This window comes from Pinus tabuliformis, chromosome 1_1, assembly GCF_031772625.1.
Source record: "Pinus tabuliformis cultivar Carrire ecotype Pingquan chromosome 1_1, CPIR1, whole genome shotgun sequence".
In the NCBI taxonomy this organism is placed as follows: domain Eukaryota; kingdom Viridiplantae; phylum Streptophyta; class Pinopsida; order Pinales; family Pinaceae; genus Pinus; species Pinus tabuliformis.
The window spans coordinates 330,041,818-330,059,203 of NC_142297.1; the positions used below are offsets into that span (position 1 = coordinate 330,041,818).

The 17,386-nt window shown below is 37.9% G+C and overlaps 1 protein-coding gene and 1 pseudogene across 1 annotated transcript; one reads left to right on the forward strand and one right to left on the reverse strand.

Moving 5' to 3' along the window:
* LOC149212905 (glutamate synthase 1 [NADH], chloroplastic-like) overlaps window positions 1-6,606 on the reverse strand; it is a 32,984-nt pseudogene extending 26,378 nt beyond the window's left edge.
* A 6,113-nt stretch (window positions 6,607-12,719) lies between these two features.
* On the forward strand, window positions 12,720-13,687 carry LOC149212906 (elicitor-responsive protein 3-like). The gene is made up of 4 exons (XM_089388864.1): window positions 12,720-12,864; window positions 13,216-13,281; window positions 13,414-13,540; window positions 13,597-13,687. Exons 1-4 carry the CDS (start codon window positions 12,720-12,722, stop codon window positions 13,685-13,687), a joined length of 429 nt encoding a protein of 142 aa, XP_089244990.1.
* The last annotated feature ends 3,699 nt before the right edge of the window (window positions 13,688-17,386 follow it).

Here is a 17,386-nt window from a genome sequence, read left to right on the forward strand (position 1 = left end):
CATGGTATTCCTAAGAATATTATGTCAGACATAGATTCCAAGTTCACTTCCAAGTTTTGGAAAGAGTTGTTTGCAGGTTTGGGTACAGAGTTGGCTTTCAGTACAGATTATCATCCAGATATAGATGGACAAACAATGAGGGTCAATAGGATTCTGGATTACATGATGAGAATGTATGTTATGCATCAACAAGAGAAGTGGAAAGAGTATTTTCCACTGGTAGAGTTTGCGTACAATAATGGGTATCAAGAATATTTGAGGATGAGTCTGTTTGAGGCATTTTATGGGCAGAGTTGTAATACTCCCATCAGTTGGAGTGATCCAGTGAACAAGGTATTGATTGGACCGAACATGTTGGCAGAGATGGAATAGGGAATTGATGTTATCAAGAAGAATTTAAAGGTAGCACAAGACAGGAAGAAGATCTATGTAGATTGACACAGGTTGTTTAAGGAGTTTCAAGTTGGGGAATAGGTGTGCTTACGCATCTAGCCCAAGAAGAGCTCCTTGAGGATTGGGTAATGTGCCAAGATGGCACCTCAGTGTTGCGGGTCTTTCAAGATTCATGACAGGATTATATCGATGGCTTACCGACTTGCACTACCTCCGACAATGAAATTCCATGATGTTTTCCATGTGTCATTGCTTAAGAAGTATGTGAAATATTTTCATCATTTGATTGAATGGTCTGTATTCCAGGTGGAGCTAGAAGGAGAATTCCAACCGGAACCTCAATGCATTTTGCAGCGAAATATTCTCATGCTCTGAAATTGAGCAATCGAGCAAGTTAAAGTGCATTGGAAGCACTTTGGGCCTGATGAAGCTACATGGGAGATGTTTGATCAGGTGCAGGTTATTTATCCTTCTCTATTATTTGGTTGAGCAGATGTATTTTGGTATATGTTTTGATGTTGTGTTTTGGTTATGTCTATGTATATGCACATGTATGTAAATATTACATCGATCTGTGTTACAAAGCTCCAATAAGCAGTATGGTGTTCATGATATGTTGGTTATGTTTCAACAGTATGAGATAATGCAAATGTTACATCGAGATATGTTATAAAGCTCAATGGGAAGCATGTGTTTTGTTGGTTTATAAGTTTCAATGAACATTGAGGAAGGTGTTCCCCCAAGCGGAAGGGTTTTTTTATAGCCCTAGTTGAATTCCTATGTAAAAATAAAATAAAAATAAGGCCAAGGTCATGGGACACATATTCCAAGTTGAATCTTGGGAAAAACATAGTGATGGGGATCACTGGTGATTAATTAATGGCTAAGGAATTTGGCAAAGGCAAAGTGGCATTAATTGTCATTTTATTTATGAAAACAATGAAAAATAAGAGAAAATGAAGGTGAGAGGTCACATAATTGTATGTGAAGAAAATTGAAGGAAAATTAAGGAAAAATAAAGAAAATAGAGGCCTCATAATAAATCATTTTTCCAAATTTAGCTTGGAGATCTCTCTTTATTCTCTCTCTCATACTCTGGCACACTTAGAGAAATCTTGGAGCATTGTTGGACCATGCTTAGAGCACTCTAGTTTTCATTGGACTTGGAAAAGAAGGCAAAGGAAAGTGGGAAAGTGCAAGGGAACAATGGGATCAACAGCTACATTGGGATTGTTTTCTAGGTACCGAGTTGCATGTATGATTTCCTTGATAGTTTTGGCATGCATGGTATATGCATGTGATTATTTGGTTATGATTTTTCATTCACATGGAGGATTGCCTGGATCGACAATGGTTTTTCCTAACCTTGCCATTTTCTATATAGTCATGGTGTTGTGGTTTTCCCATTTTTTTCTAATTGGTTCTCAGGCTCCTTATGGTTGTGGGTTGAGTTACTAGTTCCTGGAGCCTTGGTTAGACAAACACTCTGGAAGCCCTGGAATAGCTTGGGTTCAGTTAATAGTCCTGGAGCCTTGTTTGGAAAAACACTCTAGAGCCCTTGGCGGGTTGAGTTACTAGTCCTAGAGCCTTAGTTGGACAAACGCTCTGGAGCCCTGCGACAGATGTGGGTTGAGTTACTAGTCCTAGAGGCAGGGTGGAACAAATGCTCTGGAGCCCTAGACAACTTGGGTAGATATCGATCTGGTGATGATTAATGATGTCTAAATGTGAGATGGAATCACTAGTTGAGGTTTGAGGTGGTTTTTCCTCTAGAATCCCTAGTTTGTTTTTGGTTGGTTCATTCCATGAGTTCCCACATTCAATCTTGGAATATGGCACGAGGGTGATTGGATGAAAGAGACATTTTGTTCATTCCAATCTATGGCCGGGTGGTACATGGAAGTCCCTGACTTGGTTGGAAATTTCATATGTTAATAAGAGATATTATTATATTGTGATTCATGTATATATGTTGGCAATATGTTGGTGATATTATGGCTAAGTTTCCATGGTTTACATGTTGGTTAATTTATGAGTGTATGTTGTTCATATGATGTGTATATTCTATGGCTTTTGTCATGAGTTGTTTATCTATTTATTGGTCAATGAATGTATGAGCTAAAAAATGTTATTGCAACTATTATGAAAGGGTGTTATACCTTCTTGGTGAATCTCAGATAAGTTTCAGACACGTATGTTTAGATATGCATTCATGACCTGTAGATTACATGTCTTCCATATGTTTGACGAAATGCATGTCATGGTTAGGCTTGGCTAGGTCAAGTCCTTGATCAAGTTTTATGTTAGAGGCTTTGTCCTTGTGTCATTCATTATTTTGGAAATTCTCATCAAGTTTTGGGTAGTGATATGGAGTCTAACCCTGAAAAGGTGGCACTAATGCTGTGGTTGCATGCTCATAACTCATAGATTGGGACTACAGTCACTATCTTGCATGCTAATGCATACGAAAGAAGACTTACATTTACATGAATGCAGTCTTGTGCAAGCAGCTGAGAGTCTATGACAGTGAAAAAATAGTCTAGCTCAGGGTTAGGGCACCTAGACTGGTTTTTTAGCTCATGGGGGTCCTGTAGCTCTTGAGGAAGGTCATTAAGTTTCTAGTTGTCGACCCCACTTTCTTAATTGTGCCTAGGAGGTCAGGTCATATTATAATAACTCTTCGTCATATTTTTACCTCAGTAGACTGGTGAACTTGGGTAAATGTGGGAGGAGGGTGTTACAATGTGGCCACTTGGATTCAATCCATGAAGAAATTTGATAAATAAATTTAAATATTTTTTCTGTTCGGTCTATTCGTTTACCCACTTCACCACTTTGATTCAATCCATAACATTCGACTTGGAACCAGTGCTTCATTATAATCGACATAAAATGGGCTATCGTTTAGAGTGTGTCATTTAGCGTGAGCTAGTGCGTCCATTGGAGCCGCAGGAATGGATCAAGAAAGCATTTAAAGGGTTACTAATTGAAGGTATTTATTACACACATTTTTCCCATTATTTTCCTTATGAAATTCATTATAGAATATGTATTCCATTTTGCCTCTTAACTTTTTTTTTTAGATATCAAGTGAATGATCAGTGTGTTATCTAATCTATGTGTTTTGTTTTTGGATTTGAGGTGAATGATCAACCTGTGCCCAAGAAAGAAAAAATAAGGCATCTTGCGGGCATTGAATTGATCAAAGAAACTGGGAATTGGAGTTACCATTGATTTCAATTCAATCATTGTACTTGCCACAATTTTTTTACCAAGTTTTGTATGTGATATTGAGATTTTGACAAAGAAATGGTAAAGTTGTGATCGATTTTTGTGACAAACATTGTTTCTTTTATATAAATTTTTTGTTATGGGGAATCTAAAATCTGAGTTTCTTTTTCATTTTTTTTTCGTAGATGCCATCGACACTGCAATTATGTGATATTATGAGCTTAGTTCTAAAAAGCCTAAAATTAATGAGACAATACCCTCATTCCCAACACCAAATTCAAAAGCTAATGAATTTGAGCTTAGTTTCTTGATCATGTTGAGGTTGTCATGTATTGGAGGAGGAAAGCCTATTGGATCTGAAATCTCAATGGTGAGTTTTTGTTTTTCATTTAGTTCACTAGCCATTCTTCACAATCTGAAGCTCGTATTCTCTACTAGAGAGAGGAGCTTCCATATTCCATCATGAATTGGAGAAATGATATTTTAGATGCGTAATTTTTTTTTGACACTATGTATTTATATGATTGTTACTAGGGAAATTAATGCCAATAGGGATTGCAAACACATCAATTAATATTATACTAAGACGATTAGCAATGTATTTTAGTAGTGACCAATGTTGCATCCGACTTAATTGAACTCGGTAGGTGGTTGGTGGAGATTATAGGAAGTCGTATGTGACTTGTGGTTGATATTCAACCTTCCTCCTATCAGCAAACTCTTATGTTAATTTTCTCCAACTACCGACTACCGCTGGGTGGACAATGTGAGGTTGGGGTCGGCCTCTATGTTTCATTCAATATATGTATTTCCTCTATGCATGTTAGAGACTGAAAGGGCCATGAAAGTTTAGTTTATTAAATTCATACTTGAGATCAGCATCTCCCATGTTACAAAATGCCCATTGCAGAGTGCAAGCAGAGGTGATCGATTTTTTAAAGATGCCTACAATATATAGAATCTTTCCATTAGAAAAATTTAGAGGTAAAAAATGAGCCTCAAAACAAAAATATACAACAAAAATAAACTTTGTAAAAACCAATGGGATTGAACATGATGATGTTAACCATGGGGGATGATTCATCATTTTTGGAGTAAAATGGTAAAAAGATAAAAATAAATAAATAAATTATTTTTTCAACTTATCTCGCTACAATTCTACTCAAATTTCGAGTGGGAGCACTCGTTGGATGTAAAATTTAATTTTTCATCCAATAAATACCCATGTTTCATATTTTCAATGGACCCTACTTGACGAAAAATGTGAAATACATGAAAAATATGAAATACATGAAAAATGTAATTGCAATCACATTTTTTTTATGTATTTCACATTTTTCGTGTAGTAGGGTCCATCAAAAGTATGCAACATGGTTACTCCTTGGATGCAAAATTAAATTCCACATCCAACGAGTACTCCCACTTGAAATTTTACTAAAATCCTAGGGAGATAAGTTGAAAATACAAGTTGAAAAAATATTTTTTTGTTTTTTCTCTCCAAAACTTGATAAGGTAATTTAATCTTATTTTATTATTTCTACTACTATTTTATAATATTCCTTAGGAGACCCATTTTAGACCTCAAAATTTTTGTAATGAAAACCAAAGAAAAGAAGATGGAGGTGGCATTCACATCATTTGACATTTGTCTCATTTAATATTGGCACTTCTTTAAGGTCTTTAATATTATTCAAATAATTTTATTATCATTGTTGTTGTGAGATGATGTTTGCAATAAAATTATATATATAATGAGGAAAGCATATACACAAAAATTGATGTCCAAGTCAGAAAATTATTTATATCCAAGAGATATAAAAATTCAATAATATATTAAAATCTAAATTGTGAATCTGAGAAGAGATCTCATGAAATCATCTATGTATATATAGAAATTGATATATAGCTAGAGTTAGAAAAATATCAGTATGCAAGTGATATAAAAGATAAATAATATATTAAATTCTAAACTGTGAATATGAGAAGAGATTTCATGAAAAGTAGTATCGTCAAAGTTAGAATAAACCATGTATATATTCTTATTTCTTTGAATAATATGAAAATAAGATCAGTTTTGAAACTAAAATAGATACAAATATGAACCAATTGATACAAATACCAACCAATTAGTACAAATATCAACCTATATTCTTCTGGATGATGAGGAATATGACCTCCTCAATTAAGCAACAAAACATCTCCTTGAATAAATCTTTGAATGTTAAAAAAGTCTCAAACCATATAATTTTCATAATTAGGTATAATAATGATAAATTAAGTAGTTTTAATATATATATAATACTTGAAATGTCTACAAAGATTGATTATTTTCTAATCTGTAATATATAAACAATGAAATAGATAGTTGTAATTGAAATCAAACCATCATTTTAAAATTTATTAGTTTTTTTTTTTGAATTTAAAAAATATTGTTAGATCTAAGACTTTTGTGATCCATCAATTTAGAGAAAAGTCTTCCAGATTAATCACATAGTAAGGATTGGTTCGACGTTTCAAACCAACTAATGTGGTTCATCCTTAAGACAAGGTGAAAAATATTTTGAAATAAAATAAAATAAGTGAGTTTAATAAGGTCACTCCTGGCTCATAATCTTGAACATTTGGAAAGGAAAACCGCGGGCTCTGCAACCTATGGCAATGAAACCCTACTGACAGGGGTTTGCAGGCCGTCCTACGGCCCTGTAAACCCCCCCCCCACGACCCTGTACACGCCCCGTTTTCTCTTCGGTTCTCGGGCCGGTTCTTCGTTTTTACCCCACACCCCGTGATTTCACTACCCTTTTTACCCTTACTCCCCTGCTTTACTCCTCTACACCTTGGGTTTTTTCTCCTGGTTACCTGCCCCCTATGCATCGGAATGGCGCCTACCCCCTTGACCAGCGACGGATCTTTGAAGGAGTCGTTTTCACCGTTAACGGAGATAGCGACCTGTTGCCAAGAACTCCATCTGCATAGGCGCATTGGTCCCCCCTGCTGTCGGCGCAAACCCTAAGCGGTTACCAGGATTCGAGGGAGCACTATCAGGCGGTTACCTGTTTTTCCGAGGAGGGCACAGTGCAGCTGTTGACATGGACCCAGAGGCAGTGGATTATTCGGAGTCCCCGCTGGAGGAAAGCTCCATCTGGCGCTCCACGTTTTCTTCATCCGGGGGTCTGAACAGTGGGAATATGTCTGCTAGCTTCGAGCATTTCTCCCCCCCTACTAACCCGTCACTCCCCACCTCTCTCTATCCTAGCGAACCCTCCTCCTGGAACTCCTTTGCGGTCCCCTCTCCGGCTTCTTTGGGTTTCTTAGCGGACTGTTTCCAATCCTCCCCGAACGGCGCTCCCCTACTCCATCCGGTTTTACCCCCCTCTCCCTTCCCCCCGTTACCCCCTCTGAAAACCCCTCACACCCCGCGGTAAACCCTCTCCCCTCGGTTTCAAACCCTTCCTCAACCCCTCCCGCTCCCTCTGGCAGCTACCACGTGATCCCCCCTCTCCCTAAAGCTATCCCCTCCCCCGGGACAAACCCTCTCCCTCCCCCTCCTGTTCCTCCCCCTGCGGGCTCACAGGCTACTGTCAACCCTGGCCGCATGTCCTCCCGCCCTGCGAAGAAGCAACGCTGTTTCAAATCCACCGCGGAGGACGCTTTCCTGCGCCTGGAAGAGGATATTCGGTGGGGGGACGCCATGGATCTGGCGGACTGCATCCTTGTGGGTCGGATCAAAGGCAGACACACCTCAGCGGCAAAGATTAAGCAATGGGCGACCGAGATCTGGGGTCAACACCTTGTGGAGATACCTACAGTCCAGACGTTTGTGCGAGGATGGTTCGCACTAAAATTTGCATGGGCGGACCACACGAGCTGGGTCCTTTCATCGTTTTGGCATTTTGAGAAAGCTCCGGTCCTTCTCAAGCGATGGACGCCCCTTTTCGACCCGGAGACGGAGCTCTTAGGTATAGGACCAGTCTGGGTCAGACTGCCGGGCTTGCCATTGCAGTACTGGTCTGAAGATATCTTCAAGAGAATTGGGAATGCACTTGGTACTTTCATGGAATCCGATAAATCTTATATCTCGACGGGCGCGATGGCATATGCCAGAATCCTTGTGCATATGGACACCAGAGGAGGAGTACCGGAAAACATCACCATACAATGGAAATCCACATCAAGGAAGTAGAAGTTAGATTATGAAGGCATCCCCTATAGATGCAGGAGATGCCACCAGGTGGGTCATCTATATAAGGACTGCCCCCTCCTCCAAAAGACCCAGCAGACTGTTTCAGGCCAGGACTTTCCTACCTCAGAGGGACTGCCCGACCCCCCGGCAGTTTTGGCACCATGAACTGACAACATCATCACATCGGACACGGTGGAAGCGCCTACAGCACCTCGTCGCAAGAAGCAAGTCTCAAGTTCAGCTCAGCCTCCATCTCCTCCTCTGACGCGCTCCAAAGCCGCAAAGGGAGCTGTATTCTCCTCGGGGAGCGCAACGCTCGGGCGGACTACCTATCCAAGCAAGCAGCGCAGAGGCAAGAAGCGGACTGGCTAATACAAGAGGAGCTGGATGGAACTTTCTTTCAGCACTATCACAGACCCTTTGATGACTATCAGGCTCAAAGGGACACTCATAACTGAAAGGGGTCCCATCAAACACAAAATGCTGGTTTTTTACTTTCTCATGTTTATATAAAAACTGTTAAAATGATCAGTATCGGCTATGGCGAACTATCATAGTTATTATATTTTTTGGTTTATGGGCAGCAATATACAGCTGCATAGCAATGTACATGACAACAGAAAACATATCATGTACATGTTTCTTTCTCTGCAGATCTTTTGGATACATACCTCTCCGAACTCCCTGCGTGGATAAACAGTTTGGAGAGAGGAATTTTTATGATCGTTTATCAGTTGTAGTTCTTGAAACTCTTAACAGTCTCTTTTTGAAGTTTTTTGAGAGGCATCCTGCCTCAGTATGCATATGCTCTACATCTACAGAATGTAATTTCTTTTGACTTAATAGAAATTACGACTTTTTCCACGGGAAAAAAAATAAGGTCACTCCTAATTTTATAATAAAAATCTATCTTTATCTTCTTATTCCAAAATACTTTATCTTCTTATTCCAAAATATTTTAGAAATAACCAATCCGTTGATAAAAATGTCTTTCCTACCTTTAATTTAATATATATAAGATCGTAGTCTGCTAAGACGACCATAAGTATTGAAAAATGCATTGTTATGGTGTATATAATATTGTTCCATATCAGAATAGTTAGGTTGAAATCTTTGTTTTCTTCAATTAATATATCAATTGATAAGGGAACGATATGTATATACACATAGCTATTAAAATATTTGTTTGTCAATATATAGTATAAACATCTCAACAAACATCTATACAAAATTGTTTGATATCGATAATTAGGTTGAATTCATTTTCTTTAGATGAATATATAATTTAGCTAGGCAATTTTTGATATCAATAGTTATGTTCGATATGTATATACACATAACTATTAAAATATTTGTTTGTCAATATATAGTATAAACATCTCAACAAACATCTATAAAAAATTGTTTGATATCGATAATTAGGTTGAATTCATTTTCTTTAGATGAATATATAATTCAGCTAGGCAATTTTTGATATCAATAGTTATGTTGAATTCATTTTATTTAAATGACTATGTAATTCAACTAGGCAATCCCCTATATATCTGGGTATAAATATTTAAAAAATTATTATATATTGATGTAATATAAAATATATAATATAAAACTTCATTATATAATAATGTACTTTGTGATATGTGATATAGACATTTATACAAACATCCAAAAACTTATTTAATGTTCGAATCAGTGACAGTATATGGACCATTAAGCTCAACCCACAAACATCCAATTATGTGCATATCTTCCTGTAGCATGTGGGATAATAGATATTTGTATCCGTCCGCTAGCGCTTAATGAAGTTAAGTTCAGTTTCAGGATAAGGGAATTGTAGCTGAAGACACAAATGTCGTCATAAGGTTATAAGGGATGGTTTGGATTCATTCATGTTCTTTATTGCAAAATAATGATAACATAACTTGAATTATGATATTTAATTATGGAATAAGGTATAATATTTAAATTATAGCTTGATTAATATTTGAACAAGATAGGTTGCTAAGCAGCAAGTCCCTGCCAAAACGCTATGTTCGAAAAATCCAAAGGTTAATGAAAGTGTTTGACAGGCTTTTGAAAAAGCCAAAGGTTAATGAAAGTGTTTGACAGGCTCTCTGACACATGTAGGCCAGTGCAGGCTTCCCTAGTGCTAATGAGAACACAAATGCAGGCAGACAGTGTAGGCTTCCTAGTGCTAATGAGAACACAAATGCAGGTTGCTTCCCATAGTCGACCGGGCTATAAGTAGAGGATATGTAGCTATTGTTGTAGCATGTTACCCACGTGTAGTCTTGTTCGATGTCTACCAATAGTTGCAAGTCCTGCATAGGGGTTCTCTGCCCCATCTTCACTGTGTAAAGCAGCCTGTCGGAGTATTGTTGTTGGAGAGGCATGAAGAGAAACTTCGGATGCCTCCTCGATGCATTGGCTACCAAATGAGAGAAGCACACGATGACGGCCGCAATGAGGACGAAACGGAGACTGAGCGACGACATTGCGTTAATGAAAGTTATGCATGGATGTTGCATAATAAATAGGCAGAGTGGTTCTTGGCTTGTTGGACGTCCGCGAGTTAAAGTCATCGTCATTTAATTAAAACGTTGTAGCAGTACTCTTGGATGGCACATGAGCACAGAGAGGTTGCCCACAGACACAGTTTTTGGTATATGCGCCACCATGTGCTTCATATAGTTTCCAAAGGCAACCTCCGAGCGTAGTCTAAACCGGCAACTATTTTTTAGGAAAATAATGGAAATTCCAGTTTGATTAGAACACAGGGCTTCTTTGTGCCTACCCTGAGTCTACCTGCCTTACCTATCTCACCTGCTGAGTATGCCTTACCTGAATTTTCCTTACTGTCCTTCAAATCATTGAAAAAACATAAGTCCAAGTTTTTTTATGTTGTACCTGCTTTCTCAGGTGAAATTACACTTACTGCAATTTTAACTCCTTGTTATAGAACTAGCATGAGCAGAAGCCTTAATGGCCTTCCAAACAACACTGGGGATGAAACTCCTTCCTCTGTGGAATCATTCACTGGTTCCTGGTCATCAACGGCTTTTGGAACCGCAGCAGCAGACCCCGTTGTTGAAACGGAAGATTCAGTATCAGTAAATCCAGATCCAGATCCACGTAGAGAGCACGACAAGACTTCGATGAACATCATAGAATATAGGAACAACAGTGCACCTAGAAGGAACACTAGCTAATGGCAGATCCAGATCCACATAGAGAGTACGATAAGACTTCGATGAACATCATAGAATATAGGAACAACAGTGCACCTAGAAGGAACACTAGCTAATGGCAGAACTCTAGCAAATGCCGGCACAAAGTCTAGGAACAGCACTACAAATCCTTATAAGTCTTTGAGAAGAGTATAAGCTATAAATAATGAGTTTGAACTGGTGCTTTCAACTTGCTTATTATACCTAAAGACACCCATTTTGAAGAAATTCATGAGCAACAGTACAATTACTTCAACTCAAAATGCAGGAGCAATAGTACAGTTACTTCAACGATTATGGAGAGCTCTTTGCCTTGAATGATATATAAGTCATTGTGGAATGCAATTGAAATTGAAATTGAACTAAAATTGAATGAGAAGAGAGCCCATAGACTTGAGTTCCATTTTGGTTCTCAGTAGAATCTTGGCATCATTTTCTGAGAGATATCTTGCTTGAATTTACATTTCTCAGACTTCTTGGATTGATTATGGTAAAAAACAATGAGATTGTTTTTCAGCCTTAACTCTGACAGACAGTCAGAAGTAACAGTAACAGCTATACAGAAAAGTTTGTAGCAGTTATTGTTAAGTTTTCTTACCTGGTAAGAAACTTTGGGAATATGCCAAACATTATTATACGAATCACAACCATTATTATACTAATCACAACCAGTAGAGCTCTGAGATATGCCACACCTCTTGTGGTTTCTTCTTCCACCTGAAGCGAACATTTCTGTATACATTGCAGGATAAGAGGATGGTCTTTCATCAATGCAAATATTAGTTGTATGAACACTTTACAGAAAAGAGACCATAAGCCCAATTTCCAAAAACTTGAAACCCAATTCCATGATTAACAAATGAACTAACCGTGATATCAATTCAATTCAAACGTGTAATCTATCTACAACTGAGAAAAAATTGAGAGAAATAAATATATTGAAAGAGGAAAAATATAAAATAATAAGAATACAATCAGTAACACACATACAAAACATAAACCATAATGCCAATTCATGAAATCTTTCTTACAAGCAAACATAAAGAAGCTTCACTCCAAATAAATAAAAGAAACTAAACTTGGTACCAATGCAAATGTGAACTTTATTTGCAGAATAAACAACATAATAAAGACCAAATGAAAGTAGAACAGATAGATTATGTTAGATGGGTCAGCACTTTACAATGAAAAAGATAGATTATGTTAGATGGGTCAGCACTTTACAACGAAAAATGAAGCTATCAAAATTAAAATACCATCTAAAAATACATATAAAACAACAACCATAAGCCTATGTCCTGAAAAATTCCAAACGCATTAATAAAGAGAAACACAAATCCCTGATCAAAATATGAGCATAACATTGGTATCAATGCGAATGCATAAAATTAAAATACCAACTAAAAATACATATAAAACAACAACCATAAGCCTATGTCCTGAAAACTTCCAAACGCATTAATAAAGAGAAACTCAACTCCTTGATCAAAATATGAGCATAACATTGGTATCAATGCGAATGCTTAATCTATTTTCTGCCTAATCATAAAATATTAGAATTAATGCTACAAGAAAACCAAAAGAAGAAACATGTGTACCAACTTCAGACTCGTGGGTGCTCATGCCTTGATTGCATGCAATCCACGTTGCAATAAGATTATGAAACTGGCCCACGTTGCAATAAGATTATGAACCGCTTCTTTGGGCTCAGTGGATCGATAGAAGTACTTGAAATTGTGCGCACCCCCAAATCAGAAGATCGAAATATGCCGAAGGGAACATTGGAGGTACTGCTGGTCAGCGCCCAGGGGCTGGAGAACACTGATTTTCTCTGTAATATTCTCGGCTTTTCTTTTTCTTTAAACTAGAAAACTACCGTGGAAGTTTCTTTCAGAGAAATTTCGTTGAGAATTAATGGATCCTTCTTCTTATATTTGTGTATGGCATCTCAGTAAACCAGACTCTGTAGCGTTGTCAACCTCACAGGATTAAATTGGACAGTTTCTAGGTCAAATACTCGAAAACATTTACATTGAGCTAACCCTAGATCTTCCCTCCCTTATGTTAAAATAATTATGCTATTCAGCCGGATCTGGATCCAATCATTATTTTTCTAATTGAATTTGAATTATTGTGCATTAATCTGCATCCCCGATTTGGCTGATAAATTCATCGTGGCTGCAGGTCAAATGGACCCTTACTGCCTCATGAAATGCAGAACTCAGCAACAAAAGAGCAGCGTAGCATCCAGTCAGTTACATAATTCTGTGCCGCCCTTTCAGTTATACAATTCTGTTTCTGGCTTTTTGCTTTAAAGGATTTGGTTATAAACCCTGAATTCCCTTATATCGCTATTTCTTTAACACTGAGAAATTGTTACAGATGCAGGCAGGAATCCTGAGTGGAACGAGAAATTCGTGTTTAATGTATCGGAAGGGGTTTCTGATCTCGTCATCAGAATAATGGACAAGGATGCTTTCTCCGCCGATGACTTTGTTGGAGAAGCAAGGTAAGAGGAATGGCTTAATCAACAACTGGAATTGGAACTATATCTCGATATGGAAGGTATGCGCCTGGAATTATATATGCTGGTGGCTTTGCTGGGACTGGCTTTGGATCTTATCTATATACTGATACTGCTGGTAGTGTTGGATAAGCTGATGCTGGTACTGGATCTGGATAACAAAGGTTATAATCTGGATATCAATCACGATCTAGATCTAAAACTGCGGGATATGCTATTAAAGATGCGTATATGGGACTCATACAAGTGTAGTATGCCTCACCTCGATTATTTTGACAGTAAAATTCAAAAGAGTAGGAAGGCCTCTGCCTCCGACATGGGCATCTGCGTCAATGTTCAAGTGCTCAAACCGAACTTCTATCGTTGGCATCGCAATCCCAACTCTGTGCAACTGAAAAATTGCCTCCATCATTGCAATTCCATGACATTAGTATAATTTCATCATTGCAGAAAGCTCAAACTTGACGTCAGATATTCTGCTTTACCTGTCAATCCTCTGTATGAGCTTCGTCCAGAAGCGCTCGTTGTCCACTTCGGCCACCTGCAGCACTATTGAAACTCCTGGTCTCTGCAACTTCGATCATAAGTTGGGAGCTTCTCAAGAGCAGCCCATTTGAGGGCCTCTTCATCGTCCTCTGCATGGATGCTCCTTCTACTGAAAGACCCAGAACAATAAGATGCAGCGTAGCCTTCCATAAGCTTGGTGGTAAAGACACCTAGTGATTTGGTGGTAAAGACAGCGAGTGACGAGTGGTCAACATGCACATACCAGCCTAGCTAAGTGATATTGCCTCCAAGATAGATCAGTTCAGATAGCATTTAATCTCTTCAACTAATGCTAGCATTAGTTTACCTTCTCTAAAATGTGATGGGAACACATCAATATAACATATGTTTCGGCCTCCCCGCGCCTCGGGAAGAGGCCAAATAAGACTGTAAAATGAATTTCGTAAGTTTATATTAGATTATTTTCCCATACAGATTAGCCCACTTAGGTTATTTGTCATACATTTGCCTACGGATTAGCCCAGATTAATGCTAACAAGACCATATCGATTACTATAGTCCCAGCCGCCTGTCGGCAAGGACTAATAACATAAATTGTATAATGATATTTGAAAATTTTATATCAATAGATCAGCATTGCTTCTTCGAGGATATAAAATATGTCACGTTGTCAGACAACATAAAACCCAAACTCTGAACTCTGCCATGCAACGTATAGTATGGCCTTCGATTTATTTAATGAGATCATTCACATTAGGAAAAGTTGTGATCGTCTTTACCCCCTAACATTTTTATTCTCTGCACATCATTAACCATGTTTCCCTTCTTTGCTCTAGTCAGATATACCACAAACTAGTAATTTCTCCCATTCATGAGTACCATGAATTCTGCCATGCCTCTCTCGTTTTCTAACATTCGAGCAAATTCCCAGAACTCAAGTTGTGACATTGACATTAACTGCAAACAAATGGATAACTTTTGTAGTACAAGAACTGTGAAAAAGAGGAAATGTGAATTTGATTAAGAAAATGTGTTTTTATTTGTTCTTTCCTAAATTACATGTTAATATGTGCAATGGTGACATACTTATTTAATATAAAGACAATTGTATGCGTAAACGTTAATGCGCATCATATCACAAACAAGAGAAGCAACAATTCTATTTACGTAGTTTCTTGGTTGGTAACCATTTAACCTTACTTTCACATTAAAAACAATTCTAAGTCCAAATAATTAAATTAATTAAAATCATAAAAGTTAGGATTTAATCCTACCTTTCTAGATTGAGTTTGTTCCTCATAGTTAGGAGTCATTTTAGGCTTAGTTGGTTGAGAGATTCTTTCCAACTAGTTAGGCTCCTAGATTAGTGTGTCGTTGAGATATTTTCTCAACCATAGTGTCCTAGATAGGCGTACTATCTTGAAACCAACTTCCTCATGTATTTATTTGTACTATTATCATTCTTTGTACATTAGATTGATTAATAATGAGAATGTGAGAAACGTTGTAAGGCTGAGGCCTTTTCCACTATGTCTGGTTTTTCTATATGTCTGATATTTATTTTATGAGTGTGAGTGTGTATTATTTGTTTATTAGTTTTCTTCATGTGGTATCAGAGCTATAGTGAGATTTATCATAGCCATAGTCATTTGGGGCATAGTGAGATTTAGCATTGGTTCTGAGTATTAGAAGCCTATGGATGCATCATTTGCATGTAGAGTGGAACTTACTAATACACCCACTATCTCTTTGCTGAGAAGGCTACTAAGATTTTCTGGTCATATCGTTGCATTTCTGATAAGAACTGAAGAAACAAGATCAACGGGGGAAATTGATCCACCCGTGCCAAGTAATCAATAAATGGGTTTTTGCATGGCATTCTACAGCCTAGTTCAGGTCTAAGCAATCTTGTATGTTAAATTATATTTCCACTGAAAATTTTAGTACCATGGATAGAAATTTCAGTTTCCACACTTGTACAATCATTAAGTCCAGGTAAAGTGTTGGTGGAATGGATGGTGGTCCTGGAAATGCACAAGGAGAGAGAATTTGCTTGCTATCTCTATAAAGCAAATTTACTGCATGAACAACAGCAGTAATTGTTGGAGGCATAGTAGGCTCTGCTAGTTGCGTAGGTAGCTTAAAATCTTCTCTCAGCTAATGGGCTTGCGTGGAGTTGTACCTTTAGAACAAAAGATAGTCACAATTAATGTTCTAGACCTAGAGTACATTGGGAAAAGATCGATTGATGAAGATAATGTTGATTGCTTACAAGGAAAAGGACCTCTGAGAGTGCTCAAACTCCTTGCTTATAATTTTGTGCTACGAACACTATACTATCTGGGTGATCACAATTGGAAACATGAAGTTCTCCTCACAAATCTTCGTGAATCACTGAATATTAGCAACGAGGAGCATTCTATGGAGCTGAAACACATAACATGAGGTTGTTTTAATTAAATGAAGTCTTCTTTTCTTCCATTAAATAGGGACTGCAGAGGATACAGATTTTTGAAATTGGGCTAGTTTCCATGTTGTGGAGGCAGTAAACTGACTTACAGAGTGTTATCGGGAAATCTAGTGTCCACTCGGAGCTGCTAGTCCCACTAAGACTGGTAGCTATCTTAGAAACAAACTAACTAAAACTACTTTCGTTTTCCTTTATGAGAAGTAGATAAGAGGGGAACAAAGGTACCAACCTCAGTCTTGCGCTTGGTTCCTTGCTTGGTTCCTCTCCCTTCTGACAGATCCTTGCCGCTTCTCCCTTGTCTATACAGCTTCAAAGATCACCTGTGGAATCAAAGCAGCATAATACTATCGAAGAACAGAGATCTACGATCATAAAAAATATAGGACCACATATATATTGACCACACAAATGCATATATCATCAAACATACAAGAATGTGGAGGAAAACTTGAATAGCTTTATTAATATCAAGAATATCGAAGAGGATTACAACCAATTGTTCTGACCCAACGTCATCCTCCAGCATGAAACCCCTTCTTTCACCTCATGAAAAGCTTAGATCACCCAACACTATGATGTTCCACCAAGAAACCAACAGCACTTCCTTACAAGATACAAAATTCCAGCCTCTGGATCTCTGGGATGAGGGATCCATATATAGATGATTGCAAGGGGGTGAGTCAGCTTCCGAGATTTTGATTAGTGTCCTCTCTCTAATATTTCTTGATTCCACTTGGAAATTGATGATCTCCTACTCATCCCTGGGAAAATTCAGAGAGGCAAGTGTCATAGGAGAAGTTTCTGGAAGATTCTATGATCATCCACCTCGCAAACTGTCTCTGCCATTTGTCCAC

Excerpts from the sequence above, each read along its gene's own strand:
- LOC149212906 (XM_089388864.1), top strand. The coding sequence starts at position 12,720 with ATGAACCGCTTCTTTGGGCTCAGTGGATCGATAGAAGTACTTGAAATT. Across the intron at positions 13,282-13,413 it reads AAAGAGCAGCGTAGCATCCA|ATGCAGGCAGGAATCCTGAG; the intron begins GTCAGTTACATA and ends AAATTGTTACAG. Across the intron at positions 13,541-13,596 it reads GACTTTGTTGGAGAAGCAAG|GTATGCGCCTGGAATTATAT; the intron begins GTAAGAGGAATG and ends TCGATATGGAAG.